This window comes from Pelecanus crispus, chromosome 4 (genome assembly GCF_030463565.1).
Source record: "Pelecanus crispus isolate bPelCri1 chromosome 4, bPelCri1.pri, whole genome shotgun sequence".
In the NCBI taxonomy this organism is placed as follows: Eukaryota; Metazoa; Chordata; class Aves; order Pelecaniformes; family Pelecanidae; genus Pelecanus; species Pelecanus crispus.
In genome coordinates this window covers 43580378-43598990 of record NC_134646.1, presented here as the reverse complement: position 1 = coordinate 43598990, position 18613 = coordinate 43580378, and the positions used below count along the sequence as shown (strand labels likewise).

Sequence of the window (18613 nt, the reverse complement as noted above, 5' to 3'; positions counted from 1 at the left end):
CCGCAGGCGCCGCAAGCTCGGGACTCCAACCGCCAACTTCCCAGGAAGCGGAACCCGGCAGTGGGGGGAGGGGCAAGGAGAGAGGCGGCGGCGATTGGGGGAAGGCGCCAGATCGACACCGCCGCTTTCCAGTCAGGGCGGACGGCGGGCGCGAGGCGGCGCCGTGGGGGCGGGGCGCGGAGCCGGCGGGGCGGAGGGCGCGGGGGCCCGCCCCCTGCCCGGCCTGTGAGCAGCCGCGCCCCGCAGGACGCCTGGCCGGGCCCTAGCGCCGCCGCCGCCATTTTGTGCCGGGCTCTGCAGGGCGTTCCCGCTCTGCGTGTTGCGAGGCGGGGCCCGGCTCGGGGCCGGGCGGGCCTGGGGAGCGCGGGCTGCGGGAGCACCCTGTGAGCAAGGCGTTTGCAGCTGAGGGAGGTGTCCTTATTCCCGTCTGCAAGCATACGGAGTTGGAGCGAAGTAACTCCGCAGTGCTGAGGTACGGCTGTTCTAGCTACCTCTAGCTGCCGTTGAAAAATCGTAACGTAACTTAAGCTAGGATTTTGTTAGTGCTGACAAATTGGGATGGTGCTCATCGCATTCTCGTTTTTATTTTTCCTCCCAGAGCCGTTCCTTCCAAAGTTCTGGCTTAATAATTACATTATCCACTTGAAATATTTGGAAATGTGTCAAACTCAAGAGGGACTCAACTGAAATTATAAGTTTATTGTAAAGCAATAGATTTGTAACAGTAAGTCAGGCTTTGCAAAAAAGCAAGATACATTGAAAAGAACGTTATTTTCACAGACCGAGGGAAAGGACAGCTGCAAGCAGCATTAAAGCAAACACGTATTTGTGTGTTTTTATAGTAGTGCTTTATTCGGTCACACTGGCTATATGTGCAGAAAGTGCCTATTTATAAAAAAAATGCCTGTGTCAAGTTGGGAACCTTGTAGCTGCAGGAGAAAAACAAAGGGCAGTTATTTTAGTGAATATTACCACATTTTCCCTTACTTATGGCTTTTTACATGAGACCGACAGAAGGTACAAACACAGGGGCTGGAAAGTCTCATCGACGGGCTGCACTGAATAGACTCAGGATATTTAAAAGCAGTGGCACATGTTCCTGTGGGACGAGAACTCAAGGCCGGGCTTTGCCGCCTTTCCTCATTGCGGTACGAGTCCTTGTCACCGGGTGTTGTCAGGCCGCGTTTGCTGGTATTCTGAGGAGCGCCGCATCCTTCAGCCTCATTTGGAGGTGCAGTGTTACCTACTACTAGTCAGCTCCTGAATTATACCATGTGGGGCATCCTGGAAATACCTCAGGGCTTTGAAGGTCCATATTCAATTAATGATTAAAATGAGAGAGGCACAAATGGGGTTTCAGAGTTGAATCCTCTGGAATTTCTCTGCTCAAAGCTACATAATGGTTCGCCTTCCAGGGGCTTCTAGTGCGTAGCACTAAATCAAGAATGGTTTGGGATACTTGATTCTAATTTTTTCTTTCCTTTCAAAGGGAAGAAGGGAAATGCCATTAAGTATGTTGGCTAAATGAAAGAGAATACAAAAGCACTCTTTGGTGAGAGACTGATAACAGACTGGGGCAGATGCTTAGTTTGATAGTAACTAAAACAATAATGCCCAAGAGCCTAAAATATGAAGTGTAAGAAGTGGGAAAGAAAAGAAAAAATTACTTAAAGGAAGAAATCATGTGCTAAAAGTAAATAAAGCAAAACGTTTTTTCTCTCCAGTGTGGAAGCGAATAGGTTCTTCCAGAGCCTATTGTCTAATGTTTGGGATGTTGCAAGACTAAATGAGAAACATGTGCTTACATGGAGTTATTTTGCTAGTTGCTTCATTAATTTACATTAATCATGGAAACAGAAATATTAATTAGAACTAGGGATAAAACCATGTTCCTACCAACATTTTTTTTCCTGTCTCAAGAAAGATTTAATATTACCAAATTTATAGCATTGATTTTTCTGTTCTTTTATGTAGAATAGGGATCTCTTAGTATTGTGTATAGCTTCAATTTCTATTTAAAATAGATTTATACAGCCTTCAAAGTTCATATTCTTCCTTAATAATCTTCAGCATCACCAGCACAGATAGCAAGTAAGGCACTCTCATAATGCCCTGAAGCAAAATGCTGCAAGAAAAAAAAAAAAAACATTTCTGTGACTATGTGTTTTCTTAATTTCTTCTTAATTCCTCTCTTTGTGTGTGGTAAAGACTAGACTGATGTTGTAAGGTGTTGTAAAATATTACAGTGTTTTCATAAGGATTTTAGGCCAAGATTTTTTTAATTTCACATACCTTGGGCTTTAGTTGCTTAGGAACCTAGAGACAATCTACCTTTGAAAGGTTGGATCAAACCTGTTTAATGCTTCTCAAGTTCAATACCAAAAGATCATGAGCAATGTCTTACAGTTACTGCACATCTTATAGTTGGATTATAGCAACATAAAAAAGGTAAAGTGTCTTAGCAAGAGTAATTTTTGTACAATTAAACAGTGCAGAGTTTTGTTTTAAGATACAGAGCAAGAGTAGAAGATGAATAGTTTTTCTGAAGGTTGATATTACCTAAACACAAGGATAAAACCAGATTTTTATCTGTTTTGCATGAAAGCAGTATCAGCCTAACTTTACAGGACAGTGTGAAAGAAGATGGTATCAATTAGTGTAGAAACTATTCATGCAAACTATTCCTCAGCATACATTCTTCTGCCCTGTTTATATCCTCTTGCTATTGGGGAGGACAAAATCACGTAGAATGAGAGTGAGTAGAGAATTTGCTGCTCACTTGCTGGAGTCAGCCTGAGGCACTGAAAAGATACACTATTGCGCTTTTCTTTTTTTTTTTTTTAAACCAAGTGATTGAATGACGATTAACCCTCTGTATTTTTCTGGTAGGACTTGGCACAGTCTATGTGGTGCCAGTGCTGAATATATGCAAAAATGTGTAAAAACTTACTTTAATGTCATGAAAGAGTGATTTCCCATATCTCTCTTTGTATCGCTGCCGTATATTCATCAAGTCAATCTCACTCCTGGCAATGAGAATCCTTATAACTGTTTTATTGTGAAACCCAAAGTCCTAAAAAGAAAAGAAGATGAGAGGAGACTTGACAGTTGGACAATATATGTTTGCCTATCTGTATATGCTCATATTAATGTTTAATAGATAAGCCAATTAATTAGGCTACCCATAAAGATATCCTAGATTTTAAAGGAATCTAAGCATTCAAAGGTTTTATCCTACCGAGTTTTCACATGCTCAAATAATAGAATTCATGGTAGTGAATAACAGAGATTCCGCACATACCAGTGTTTTAACCATGCACTGAAACTTTTAAAAAGAAAAACCTGATGAATTTATCTCAGTAGTCTTAGGTATTCAGTCTGTAGGTAGATGTTGTTACTGTCATTGTGGAGCCCATTCAAACTATACTGAAGCCAGTAATCTATTTCACAACAAGTGCTGCCGAATATGAATTCAGTGAGATTTTTAACCATTGATTTAGAATTTACGTAGCTTATATTCAATTGTGTTTTATTTTAACTGTTTCTAAATACATTTTTATACTGTATCGTGTGGAGAATGGGGACATCTAGTGGCAGTAAAAGTAATCAAAACAGATTGAGGGTTGGGATGACTGATGACCAATTTAGCTTGTTTAAAGATAGATCGTAATTTTATTGACTAGCCATTGATATTGAAATCTTGTTCTCAAACAAACAAGTAATGAGATACGCTAAAAAGCTGCATATAGAGAATTTGATACATGTTTGATGGCTAGATTAAAATCTTTCTTCTAAACCATTATGGACTATGATTTCAAACATTAGAATCCTCGGTGGGTTTTCTTATATTGTATTATAAGTGGACGTATTAAAAGCTTTTCGTATAATCTGTACATAACTTGACTGCAAAAACAGACACTATTTTAAATTCTTGCGTTTCTTTTGAGAATTTTCTGTGTTCATTAAAACACTTTGTGGAAACAGAGGAAAATATTAATTAAACCAAAATGCAAATGTTTGTTCTTCATCATTAAAAACTTTTTCCTGCATCACATACACCATCTGAATATAATGTAGAAGAAAACTATCTATGTGATATTTCTTAATTTAAAAATGAGGTTTTGATTTGAAAAGCAGTCTTGGTACAGGACCTTTTAGAAACATCACTTTTCCTGATAGCTGGTATTTCCTGGTACTTTTGGCAAACCTTTTTCATGTCATGTGCCAGAATCCTCTTTTGACCACTCAGACAAAACATTGCCTCTTCCTCTCAGCCCCTGGGATTTTCTTTGGTTCTTTGCTGCCACTGCTGCTGGTGTAGCTGAAACAGGGGAGAGCAGTAGTGGCAGCATCTGAAAGAGGATACTGGGGCCCTGTTGAAGTGTTGCTGCATAGTGTTGTTTGATAGCTTGAATCCTATCTTTGCCATTCCTGTTCTAAGATGATACTTCGCATTTTACCCATGGCTGGCTTTTATGACCATCTTCTAAAGATTACACTTAAAAGATTAAGCTTAAAACATTATCCTTTGGTTTTTTTTATATAACATAATGCCTCATTTTTTTTACTAATGAATGAAAAACAAAAGAAAATGTGTTCAGTGGCCTCCACTAGGAAGAATTTGTAGGTGTTTCTTTGCATTTACACACGTTTCTTCTTGGCATTCGTTTCAGTATGTTAGCACTTGCACACAAAGATAAAGAACCTGTACGTACACATTGAGCCCCACAAGAAAATATGACCATTTGTTTTTATGTAATAGTAATTTATGATTTAATTTTTAGTGATACTTATTAAATCTCTAGATACAAAAATTGCATAGTAAAAAACTTGCACATCGAGTTCTGCACAGCAGAGGGAGATACAATCCATAGAAAGGAAAGGCTTTCAACTGGAAAGAAAACAAAATCACCGGACAGATACTTTTTAAAATAGTCAAAATAGTTAATCTTTCACTGTTACTGTTAAATCCTAACGGCTGCTTAGGCACTAGTGCTTTGACATTTCTGTAGGTACCAACAGTTTTAAAACACGCAATCACACCTTAAAGATTGAACAGACTGATTTGTAAGTACTTGTTAAGAATAATCAAGCGAAAAAAAAATAGGAAAGCTACTTTTTATGATATGTGAAGATGAAAGACTACTTACATGAATTGCGTCATAAAGCCTGTAAGCAAAGTAGGAAGGCTTGTCACGAACACAGAGAACTAGGAGAGAAATGTTGCAACAGGTAAACATAAGATTATTCTAAAAGAATTTTTATTGGCTTTGCGCTCCTTGAAATATAAAACTGTGTAGTGCTGTCCGTGACTCAGCTTAAAATTAAACTACCAGTTTTCACAAAAATGACTATATTTATAATTTTAAAATCTGGTACTAATTTTGGGTGGGTACTCATAACTGTTGTGTCGAAGGAATATGCTCACATGACATCTTTGTAGAAATATTATTATTTTTATTCTATAAATGGGAAACAAAGGCACATAAAGCTTGGAACTTGCTTATATGCCGCTCAAATCCTGGAAACTTTGCCAATTATTTAATATGTGTAGAATCAGTTGGTAATGCAGTTGTCATTGATCACACAAAATTTGTTATCAAATGGAGAACAGATACTAGTTCTGCTCAGTCAGAATCTAAAGCTGCATATATACACTTTTAGATTTACACAAACATGGAAAAGTAGTTCAAATATTCTTTTCTGATTATTTCTGAAAATTTAATTGCACAATATAAGAGAGTAAAGTGGATTAAAAATATCAGAAAAATAGTATTCTTGATGCATCAGAGATGCCATACTAGATCTTTATTAAGAGATTACTGCTAGTATAAAATAATATTTTTACGTTACCTATTGCAACCAGTAATTCTTGAAAGTATCCATCATAACATTCATTAATAGCATCTACTATGTCTTGCCCAGAGATATTTTGGAACTCCTGGAAGACTTGGGGGAAAAAAAAAATATTGCTTTATTCTAGTTCATTAATGATTATCAACTTGCCTTTTTTTTTTTTCCTGCTTCCCCCCAGTACTATAACTGTTTTTTTCCCTATTTATACTCAGTGTTTTGTTATATTTATATCTCTCAGGTAAGGCAATCTAAATGAGTAGCCTGAAACCTGCCTTCCAGGACATTCTCTCTCTGAGTCCTCCAGTATACAGTCTGAAATGAATGCACTCCAAAGCCTCTGTTTCACTGGAAGCTTTAATAAATTCTCTATGTAGTAACTCTGTTTATGAAACTTGTAAGAATGTCATATCATTAAGACAACTTCCTTGCTCAGCTTGGCTAAAACTGGCCAGAGATTCACAGATTGTGACAAGAAGCCATGGCATGACATGCATACCATGCCAGTATCCAGACATGGACACTGGATAATGCAGGTAACCAGACTTACACACACAAATATACAGAGTGTGCTTACTCCTTTAGGGAAAGAGGAAAATTTTCAACTCACTGCCCGCTACAAACCTTATGGACGGCTACATTACAGGCAGAGCCCCCAAATCTCTCTTACGGAAAGAGAGTAGAGCATAAGCAAGTCAGATTTTTCCCTTCCACTCTGTGTTCAAACAGCTGAACCGCTGGATTACCCATCCACAATTGCTGGTAACTCTTGTTGCAGAGAATCATTTGCAGCATGTTTTTGTGTTCGCCTGTTTTCTGCTGACATGCTTCCCATAGAATCTAATGTACCAGAAAAAAGAAAAAAAAATGCAAAAGATTTTAAGTAAGTCCTAAATCAATTTTCAAAATTTGTATTTGTTCTTTTTTTTTTTTTTTTTTTTTATGTTTGAGAAGCTCACATCTGACTATATTTACCATTGCGTCCTGAGCAGCTGTAGAAGGATCTGCATATCCTTCCAGCCTTGTTCCCTGGGGGGAAAAAAAGATACATTTTCTTCAAAAGTTAAATCCTAAAAGACTGTAGGAATATAAAGTTGTCTTTATATGAAGCTACATTTCATTCCTTGAGATAGCATGTATGGGCTTTTAGATTCGATCAGTGTATTCAGTGGCTGAATTTGCAACTGTAGAAAATATTTTAAAGTTTTCATGTTGTATTTTCATTTCCTCTAAGTAGAGGAACTTTGGAATGACAAATGGTCTTGTGACAGGAAAAAATAGGGGAAGTGGATAAACCTATCCCATTTTTAGTCCCATTTTAAACAAGCTGTAACCTTACCACTACCATCCCACCACCATTTCCAGTATTATGGGTGTTATATTGCTTACTATAATGTGTAACTGTGAGGGGAAAACAAGGATAAGAGTGACATTTCCCATTCACTGATTATTTCTTATCAATATGCATATTACCAGAAGAATTTTTCTATTTTTTTTTTCTCCCTGCACAAACCATAGGAGCAAGCACATCACATAACAGAGATTTTGCTTGCTTATAATCATTGTATAAAATTAAGATCCAAGACTAGGAAATTGGCAAATTTGATATATCAACCACAGAAGAATACTTCTAATTTTCCCATACATTTAATAGCTTTTCAGTGACACAGCTCAAGCTGATATGCTTTAGTAAACACGCTATGATCTGAATTATATAGCTGTTAGAAAAAGAGACAAGTGCACAACTTTTGGAATTGCTTTTTTTAACCGTAATTGTCTTGTAAGGATACAAATCAGCCCTGGTTGCAGAACCCTTAACAGTCTCAAGCTGCGTATAATCACTGCATTAATGATACATATTTGAAGCAATTTAGTTTAAAATTTACAGTGATTTTACCCTATATGTGAAAGGGAGGATTAAAATTATGTATTGGCTGTCAACTTGTAGAATGACTGATTTGTAGCTCTTTCCCATTAAAAATGTTAATTTATATTTTAATTAAACTGTAAGAATTTCACACAGTGGAGTTCCTAGCAACAAGATAAATTACTTTAAGGAAATTACATAGTTACGTACATGAGAACACACAGGAAAAAAAGACAGACAAGCGATCAGTAAAATAAGTTAAGTAATACTCTACATGAGTCAAATGCCCACTTTCCACAGTAACATTTAACAGTGACTACTCTTAGCATAATTTTTCTGGAGAATCCCACAATACGTATAATTATTTTTTATATTGTAGAAAATGATTGTATTTTAATTTATCCTCCAAAAAAGACAATCAGAATAAAAATCTGTTTGTCTCATACTAGAATATTAGTTAGCCTGAATTTGTAACTCTGTTAATTCATTTAGGAAGGACTATAACCTATAACTTCTAATCTGCCTCAGTGTGGACATGAAAGCCATAAATACCACAGTATAGCAATTGAATAGTTTGCTCTCCATATGTGAAGTACATTTACTTCTATCTGTAGTCAGATGTGTATGTCATCAATCCCAAGATTTAATAGAAATCAAAGCAAAGGGTGTCTGAGAAAAGCATTGAAGTATGCATTGGAAATGTTGCTATGGAATAATCTTCTGTAAGTTGCATGGTACTAGAACTAGAAAGGATACATTTTAATGAAATGTCACTGAGTTTTAATATAAGAGCATATCCAACATGGATGATTCAACTAACAATCTTCAGAAGTATACAGTATAACTGAGTAAAGTTGGAAGTTCCTGCAACTCTTCTTTATCTTGAGAAAAATAGCAGTTAGAGCTTGTTAGCCAGGAAGTTGCTGATTTCAGACCTCTTTATCGATATCTAAGGTTTAAGAAAATAAGGGCTAATAATGTAGTCTCAGATAATTTATTTTAAATTTGTTCTTTTGATGAGTAAAATGTGTCCTGTGGTTTTAGTAAAGATGAGAAGTGAGGTTGCTTAACCTGTAGCTCTTCATTTTTAAGCAAGGAAGAATTTTCATTATTAGGGGGGAAAACCATCCAACATTAGAAAAAAATATTTCCTGTTTATAGCTTCTACATTTGAAACCTCTGCTCTTTATCTCTGTACCTCAGTGAACCTGCTGCTGTTTCAAATCTGAGTAAGAAACACTTTTTCCCCAGACACACATATGTAAAAATACAGATATACCTTATGTATTCTGTTATCTCCTGGCAGTCCTTTTGTCATTATTTGTTACTCTGGTTTACAAAAGATTTTTGAGATAATGAGCACAGTGACTATAATGAGAATGGGAACTCATGATCTGACAAGGATGACCAACTTTGTTGCATAAAAATGCAAATTTTTGCAAAAATGGCAAAAATTGGTGTGTGATAGTGACAATTTGTTTGCTTGCATGCAGACATACTGTGATTTAGCATATGCAGTAGCATAAAGAACATAATGTTTAAAACAGAGAACTATTTAATACTTCCTTTCATAGTCAGATGTGGATAAATCTCCATTTTTACATAATGCCTAGACTGGATTATGAACCATATATTCTAACAACGGAGAAAACAGCTTTAAAAATGAAAATCTCATTTGTACATGTGAGTAGACTCCTTTTGAGATGAGACAGATTGAGCAGAGGGTCAGCAGTTGAATATCCAGGGACTTAATAAAATAGTCAGTTGACCTTTGCCTCCACCTGAAAGTCAAAGTAGATGAAGGAATTCAAGTTCTCTTCCTCTTCTGCTTTCCCCCCTCTCTTGTTCAAAAGCGTAGCCCTATTGAAGTAGCTTTAACCACAGTCACCTTAAAATTTAAGATTTCTTAAACAGTATCAAAAGTTATTATGAATTTTTTAGAAATGTAAGTCATACTACCTGTTTTTACAGTACCTGAGCAAGGTTCATGAGCGTATCTCTGAAGTGACCTGAAGTCTCAGAATTGATATCTTGTTGAAGATCATTATTATATTCTAAGTTAAAACAAAAATGTATAATCTAAATCACAAATGAACATGCTCTGAATAGTACTAATGAAGATTAGCAAAGAAAGGATAAATAAATAGGGTGCAAATATTTGTCCATTTCTGTGGTGATTATTCCACAGTAACCCGTGCAGGTTCTGCATACACCTAGCCATGGGGCTGGCAGGTCTGCCTGGGCCCTGCCGGGGGGCTCTGCCCTGCCGGGGGGCCTCAGCCGCTGCCCCGGCTCGCCTGTCCACCCACCCACGGGTGCAGCCCCACAACTGCTGCTGCTGTGTGGCGGTGGGATACTTGGAAATGCCCCATCAAGGAGGGGAGTGGAGTGTCCAGCTTGAGCAAACACTTTTTGAAGGAAAACAGCGTATGTTTTTTTTTTGAATCAAGTGTGCAAAAGTTTCTGAAAATCCCCAAATGTGGCTGCCAGCTATTTCAAATGTCATAGGCAGCAATACGCCTCAAAAATGCTATGACGTATTTTCAACTTAAAACATTTTGCTTCAGCCTTTTGTATATAGTTATGGGAGAGGAGTGGGAAGGGAACCAGTTAGTACTGAGAAGTCATTTTTGTAGTTCAGTTCCTTCATGTATGCTAATACACCCAGAGCACAAGTAGTACAACTGCTGCTGTGTGCTTGTAAAAAACATTACGCATTAAGTAGGCTTCTTTCATCTGGAAGATCTCCGTATTTGATCTTGAGGCTAATATGTCAATTAGACATTTTTCTTCTGTGTCTGCTCCCTGTGTGGAAAGAATTAAATATGAAAAGATGTTGTTAGTAGAAACCACAGCTTTTAGAAGAAAACAATGCTGCGCTTATCAGAAGTAACAAAAGAATAGCAGTCTCTGCTGGAGCAGTGCAGAGTGTACTTTTGCATAGTCTACCTATTCAAATAAAAAAATTACTTTTAATTAATAGTAGAACCCTGTATTTCAAGTATATTCCTATTTAATCTGAATTTTAGCATTTACATTAACAAGCGGGGAATGAAGCAAGACTAGTGTTTACAGAAACATAATGGGAAGAATTTTAGAGCTTTTGTAAGAATTTAGGATTTGCTGAAAGAAATCGGGTGCAAAGATTGAGTATACATCCCCAGCAAATGTTCAGACACTCTGAAGTAGATATGAGCACAACTATTACGTTGTGCTTCTATCTTCTTTTTCCATTTATTTATTTAGGAATGTTATGGTCTGTAATGTCTCCTGTAGAGCTCCTGTAGAGCTCCTAGAGTATTTAAGGGAAGCATCGTGGCCATGCATGCAGTGCTGCAATCACTGTATTTTCCCACAGGATTTGAATTAATTTTATAAACTTGAATTGCCATAAGATACGGTGCCTATGCTGCTTTTGACATGCATGTCTATAGCATTGGTGAGTATTCTGCATTTGGGATAATGGGAGAACGACATTGAGCCTGAGCCTGGAGACATGTATGGCCTGTTTTTTACTTTGGCCATATGAATCTAGATCAAGATGGAATGCTAGAAGAAAGTTTAACTTTGAGCCACATTTAGAAAAAAGTATAACTTTGGCAATCTTGACAGTAATTTTAATAAAAGTCATGCTTCCAGTGCTATGAATGGTATTTCACAGTCCTTTTAATGCCAACTGTAGTTTAAAATATATCAGTAGTTCTAAAAAGTGCATTGATTTAAGTGTCTCAAAGACAAGAAAAAACAGCATTAATCTTTTTTGTTTTTGAGGGGATTCTCAAAATATGTAAGATAGATCACCTTGCTGAGTCGTATAATCTGTGTCTTATTTGTGCAGTGGACAGTAGCAAATATTCATGGAAAGAAAAAGAAAACAGTGTTGAACTCTGATATGCCTTCCCATCTTCCAGGAATTGGCAATTGAAGAATTTCCTGAGAAGGAATTTGCCAGGCATTATTATTTTCAATAGACAACAGTGAACCTGTTTTCTAAGAATTTGTTGAAGTCCTTTATGAACAGATTTGTGCTTTTGGCCTCCACAATGCCCTGCGTGAATGAATTTCACCATTTAATTACATGATCTTGAAAAAATTTTTGTTTGTTTGTTTCAAAATATCAGTTGTTTAAGGAGCACAGGCTCAGGTCCTGGGAAGAAAAGGAAATATTGTCTTCAAAATGTGCAATCAGTTCCATTTGGGTGGAGTGATCATTGCTTTGTCACAGAGTAATTTGTAAATGTTTATGTAAAGACATGTTCTGCTAAAGAAGTGTTGGTCTTTTCAGAGGTGGAGGCTTAGTGCATGGCACTGGTTCATAACATACATAAATGCTTGCAGGGTCAGGGCCTTATGTTTCCCTATATAAATATTTCTTTATTTACTGAGTTTACCATGGGTGTTAAATGGGTTGTGTTTGTTACATGACAAGGATATTATTTGTGCTGGTTTTAGCATACCGATGAATAAACTTAATCTAGCACTGTATTTCTGATGACCTACGTACTAGTAGTACCATGTACTACGTAGTAATACACTATTCCAGTGTACTAACTTCCAGCAGTTTATCAACCATTTAAATGTAAAAAAAAAATCAATTTAACATATGTTCAGTACTGTAATAAGTAACTGCAACTCTAAGCAATTCTGAATTTGACAAGTACCTTCAAGGCATGCCAGAGCTCGTGGGCGTCATAGGAGGCAGGTGGATACATCAAGCCAACCATGACTTCTTTGAAGTGATGAGAGAGATTCTCTTTTAGGTCTGTTATCAGATCCTTGAAAAGAAAAAGCAAATGTGGAGACAGGATTATTTCAAGAGTCACACTTTATGAAGATAGCTTAAAAAAGGTATTAGTGGTTTTCTCTGTAAATGAATAAAGATCAACTGTTGCAGATGAATTCTGGCTAAAATTAAGTAAGAAAAATATTATTTTAAATAGTACATGCTTCTTCTAATAGTATGGGTGAGATGACAGTAGACACACAAGCAAGTAGACCACATAGGATTGTTGATTTTTGGTTATTAGAATACAGAAGAAAATTCAGGGGTTTAAGTGCAACTACTACTTAAAGGCTTGGAAACCTGAATACCATGGCAGAGCATCTGCAGCTTCCCTTGGCATATTCCCTGTGTGAATTGTGGGAGCTAAGCACCTTTGGAAGTCAAATCCCATAGAACACAGGCAATTTCTTGTGCTTTTTTCAGTGTTACTTGCTATGTGAATAGTTTAAAAAATCATCCATATTGCTCCTAGTACATAAAAATATCTGCTTTGTATTACTGGAAGGTTATGTGCTTCAATTTATGTGTATATTACATTCAAACTGAATTCATTACTTCTGACAGATGCTGGATTAATAAAAAGGACCCCCCCCGCTCTTCCCTCACATGTGTCTCAGCATTTGCTTGCCACGTAGCTGAGTAATGGATGAGAGTTTCCTTCCCATGCTCCCCTTTCCCAGTAGCATCCTTCAAAACACTGCGAATGCCAAAAGCTTGTTAGTTACACTGTTGCTGTTTCTGATTAAGAAGATACTTGTGTACTCTTTTTGTTTTCATTTTTTGTGTACATCACTACACAGCTGTCAGATATGTTCTGACCTAAGTCTGAATTTAAAGGAACACCAGAAATGGTTCCCACAATATAAATTATTCTTCAGAGTTGCACCTTTTTCAGGCCTGTACTTTGGTTTTGATACGTATCTGAATATAAATTAGTAGCTGGAGTAGCAATGCAGGAGGACATATACACATTAAAAATTAAATTTATGATGACGAAACATATGCAGTCTTCAGTGAATGCACGTTAGATGCATTTGACAACCACTAAATCACACATGGAATAGAAATTAATTCATTAAGACATTTCACTTCTGACAACATGCCTGTGGGAAAATGGATTAATAATACAAATGGATACTAATTAAAAATTACTCCTGCAATCAGAACTAAAGGAAAGGGAAGTATTGAAAAATAAGAAAAGACAACTCTAAGTTGTCATTATTAACATTTCCTAATCATCTCTGCTATAAGAAATCCTTGAAGGCTAACTGTAAGAAGGAATCTTAAAGCTTGTCTGTATGTCTAAATCATGCAGCCAGTTCAGGGTTTTATTTTCTTTTTTTATATATTTCTCCTTCTAATGTGTCACACTTTACATTTGTCAAATGAATGGGCATAGTGGCTACCATATTGAACAGAGTGAATTGAAATTAAGAGGGCAGAGGATTGGACTGACAGGTTTACCATAGATTAAACTGAGAAGGCTAAAATTGTTATTGCCTAGCTGTCTGTCTTGTCTGTCCTGCAGAGTTTACCGCTCATAAGATGGGACTGCTGAATGGCACATCTGCCCAATGCAATATATCCATTAATACAGTTTACAGCCAATGAAATGCTATCACTGATGTGTCCTGAAGTATCTTCTGAAGTGTAAATGCAGCAATTCAGGGCCAGACACATCCCATCCTGTTTGGCAGTTCCTGCCCAAGATAGCAAACTTTTGAGGGATCAGTCAAATAAACTACATGGAGCAATAACCAGATTAGCCATTTCAGTATATCTGCTATCACAGGTGAGAAAAAAAAACCCACCCCAAACAAAACCAAAACCAACCAGCATTTCTGTTTCATCTCTGAACTAGATTAGAGCTACTTTGTACTGACCCCTGTTTCGACATGGCAAAAGGTAGAACTAGTTGGGGTTTTTTTGGAAAGCTGTCAAGAGTATCTTGATATATCTTGTGCTACAAAGTATACCCAGTCCTTAACAGATTCATTTAAATTAAAATTGTGGGTGTATAAGGAAGATGTTCCATGAGTTGCAGAATTTTCTGTAGCCCATTCCTGGAATATAAAAATAGTTTGCTTGCCTTTCCCTTCTATTATTCTTCATAGTTTTAGAGATTGAAATTCTTAAAAATTACATCTGAGTTTTTCTTTGACTTTTTTAGTTCTTCTAGATGTTTAGATCTGTGGCCACTGGCTTTATAGCATTTCAGGTTGACTGAATATGGCTGACAGAGGTATAAATTTAAAGCTGGGGGTTTATTTAGGGATTTATTTATTTGTTTATATTTTTGTTTTGGATTTGAAAAGAAAATCCTAATACATTGGTGGAGAGCAAGTCAATAATTGTTCTCTTTGAATACTAAATATGGCAAATCATAACTCCATTCCCGAAGGACATTTGGCAATTCTTTATTGAGATATCATTAGTGTTGTCTCTAGGTCATCTTCATGTATCAGAGGGCAGAAATTAAAGGTAAAAAATGATATGGAGCTTTTAAATGGTTTCCCTTGTTAAAATTATAGGTCCAGTTGAAACACTCTAGAGAAAAGGTTAAAAAACCCCAGCCAGCTACTATGGATGGAGTAGAGAAGGAGCACTGTCCAGTGATTAAGGAGATAGATGAAAACTTGAAAAGAATGGGCTTAGGTGCTTTACTATCACAGGCACCTGTGAGTAGCTTGACATGCTTTAGTTTTCTATAAGTAAAACTAAAACTCAGTGAGGAATGTTGCATGGATAAACACTGAACTTATGTGGTTTGCATGTGTAATGGTAATGGTAACATCATAAACACCTCATAACAGAAAAACCCTTTTAATCATTCAGATCCACTGATTTCAATCATTGTCACAGTGTTTGGAAGGTGAAAGATATCTGTGATTCACTTATTGTTCTTTTATGGTCTATTTAAAACATACTCATCCATTCAAGGCTGCATCTAAAATATCACAGGAGAGACAGAAGGAATGAAAGTACAAAATGGCTCTGTCATACCCTGCCATACATGTCTCTGTACGCCTCAGCAATCATAAGCCGCTGCGAATTGCAACGCTGTGTTAGGATATCGATCAACACATCTTTTTCACAACCTGTAAAGGAAACACGACACAGACTCTAAATTAAGAAAGTGTAGTTATTTAGTTACATTTGTGATTGTTCATGTTTTGTTCAAGAACATTAACCTAAATTCTTGACAAAAATAGATCAACAGATTAATATCCCACTGGTATTTACCAGCATCAATTATATTTACCATGCTTATGTGTCTTTCACTTGCTGGTGTAATATGAACAAAAAGTGAAGTAGTCTGTTTTTATCAGATGCATCATCATCTCTCTCAAGCTCAATGGATTTTAAAGCATCAATTTGAAAACAGACAGAGGCTTTCATCTACTCAGAACTAGGCACACTAGAAGAATTTGTGGCTGAGCCTGGGAAGTTATACTCGTATGCTCTGTTGATATTGATGAAATTGTCATTTCAGGATTCAGGATCTCTTTTATGAGGGTGACGAATTATGGTCAGACCATTTGATGAAAAACTGAAAGATTATTTTCAGATGAACTATATAAAATAAGTTATGAAGTTTTAAAAAATATGATATTTTAACCAATTTCCAAGAGCATTTTATTGAAGGTTACCTTGTCATCTTTTGCTTGATAGCTAGAGCATACTGCTAAGCTTCTATAATGAATCAGTATTAACTGCTTATGAAAAAGAAGATAATGATTAACATATTCTGAAAATTATTTTATCATTTGTGTATTTTTTTCCATCCCAAAAGATGGCTCTTGGTAATTTTAGGTGGCTCAGCATTTTAGTGACATTCCAGCATAAATGTATCTCCAAGTCTAAATCAATTGACTTTACCACACTTGCAGCAGAGGTGAATTAGGCTCGAAAGCATAGGGATCAGCTAGCATCTGAATGGAGTAGGGCAGTCTCTCATGTTTCTACCAGTCATTGTTATATAGGCACATATACATATGTTACAGATACACATTCTGTACCTATTACAGCTTTGTTAGGCAGATTTTATCATATGATCTATAACTGACAGGTTCCTTTTTGACACAAATGTAACTGGATATTGAATACTTTTTTAAGTTGGCAGAGGAAGTCTGTATTTGTTCATTATACAGGTTAAATTCTCTTTCTTCTGGATTATCTCACCACAATTACACCAACTTTTTAGCATGCCACTGATTTAACATCACTCTGATTCTTTTCCATCAAACTCACAAAAGAGATGTATTACTAAAACTCTGTGCATAAGCATTTCTTTTTACTTTTCAGAAAATAATTATCAGTAGGAATCTGTACAAGTTATACAGTCTCTACAGTAAAAACTAAGAAGGATTCAGGAAATATTTAAAAACCTAAATAACTTTATTCATTTTTGTAATACCACTGGCATCAGTGGGACGACATGTGACTGAACCTCCTCACAACAATGAGTGTCGTGTGCAAGATTCAAGGTCAGGGGTGTCGCTGCCCGTAAAGTCTATGGAGACTTAAACTCCTCTGAAGCTGAACTTTGTATTTTGCCAGTTGTCCTTGAAATTAGATTTTGTTCCATGTACTTTGATAGGTAAATTAAAAGTAAGGTTAATGCACTTGTATTTACAGTATTAAATGAAGAGAATCATCTCTGCATTGTTGTGTTAGCAATGTTACATTAAAGGTACTGTTTGAAGTCTAGCAAAATGTTTCAAACTTTTAATCTGTAGCCAACTTAATCAAAAAGATACATCAGTTTCCTCTTGACCAATAATACCCATTTTGGTTCATTTGACATTAAGTCTGAGTCCTCACATTTCCATTGAAGAAACTGAAAACAGAATGCAAGATTTGGTGCCTTGTGAAAAGCCCAAGGGCTATAAAAATTTTGATAAAGACAACAATTTTAATGTGAGGAAAATGTTTCAGATAGTAAAAAACAAATAAATCAATATTCTGACCCTCAGCAATACCAACAATGTTCAACAGGAAAACACAAAAAACTGAACAGAGAAACATGCTTTGGTGAACAAAAGTTTTTTCTGTACATAGACTGAAAGCAAAAATTACTCCTGAGTGAAAGATGATAAATTCTTTAAACTTTCTACTCCATTTATTTTTATTCCTTGATGACTGATTAAAAGATTTAACAGTCACTGGTAATAGTTAATTGTTGAAGTTACAACTAAAGCCCTTTCCTTTTTTGGCCTTCACTGTAGTGCATAACATAGAATTCTGTTTTCTTTTTCTTATTTTCTCAAGGAAAGCATTCATTACTGTAACTGTTGGTATAGATTTTAGATTAATCTTAATCACCTCTTGGTTTCTGTAAATGCAAATACAAAATTTATTTGGATGTCACCAGCATGTCTTATTGTGATACCTTGAAGAATCAACAGATACATTGTGACACTTTTAATTTTATGAATTTTTATTTTGCCTAATGCTTGTTATTTTATAAGAGCTTTCTGAAAAAAAAAGATGTGTTAGAATCAGTCAAGGTACTCACTAATTCCCTGTAGGGCTCCTCCTAGCAACTGGGCATCCATAACAGGGTTAAAATTCGGAGCGGGAAAAATTGTTCCTTGCACCTGCTAAAGGGGAAAGCAGCCTTTAATTGAGGTGTTTTACATCTATAACACTGCGTATATAATTCTGTTGAAAACCAACAATCACAACATTAAATTGTCTTTGCTTCATGGGGAACAGGATGCAAAGTTTTTAATTTATGAAACAGAACTTAAACTTGCAGTAAGCCCTAGGAAGACAGACTGTATTTGAGGAAGTTTCCCCTAGCATGAGTTAAGCCTGGGAGAAAGAATACTAATTAGGTTTTTTTGCATTAAAATGTAACCACATTTTTGTGTCTATCTTTTTCCCAGCCTTCTTCTGAAAATATTATTTTATCTTTCAAAGTTAATCCATGATATCCCTGACAGCCTTCAATATGTATTTCTCATGGTATTTCTAATTTTAAAGGACTAGTGAGAAAATGATGAATGAGATACATAGGTTGCTTGCAAACCTAGTGATTTTTTAAAGAAGTGATGTTACTGTTAAGTATGAGATATCCATGTATATGTCATGTAGAAGGCAACACC

At 36.2% G+C, this 18613-nt stretch overlaps 1 protein-coding gene across 1 annotated transcript; it reads right to left on the bottom strand.

Annotated features, from left to right (window-relative positions):
- Positions 1–2056: 2056 nt before the first annotated feature.
- ANXA10 (annexin A10) lies at positions 2057–18100 on the bottom strand. The gene is made up of 11 exons (XM_009483926.2): positions 18022–18100; positions 15507–15601; positions 12382–12495; positions 10435–10525; positions 9695–9774; positions 6829–6882; positions 6600–6693; positions 5854–5949; positions 5151–5209; positions 2951–3073; positions 2057–2125 (listed from the first exon to the last, which is right to left on the bottom strand). The coding sequence occupies exons 1-11, from the start codon at positions 18059–18061 to the stop codon at positions 2057–2059; spliced, it is 915 nt and encodes a 304-aa protein (XP_009482201.2). The 5' UTR covers positions 18062–18100.
- Between the last annotated feature and the right edge of the window lie 513 nt (positions 18101–18613).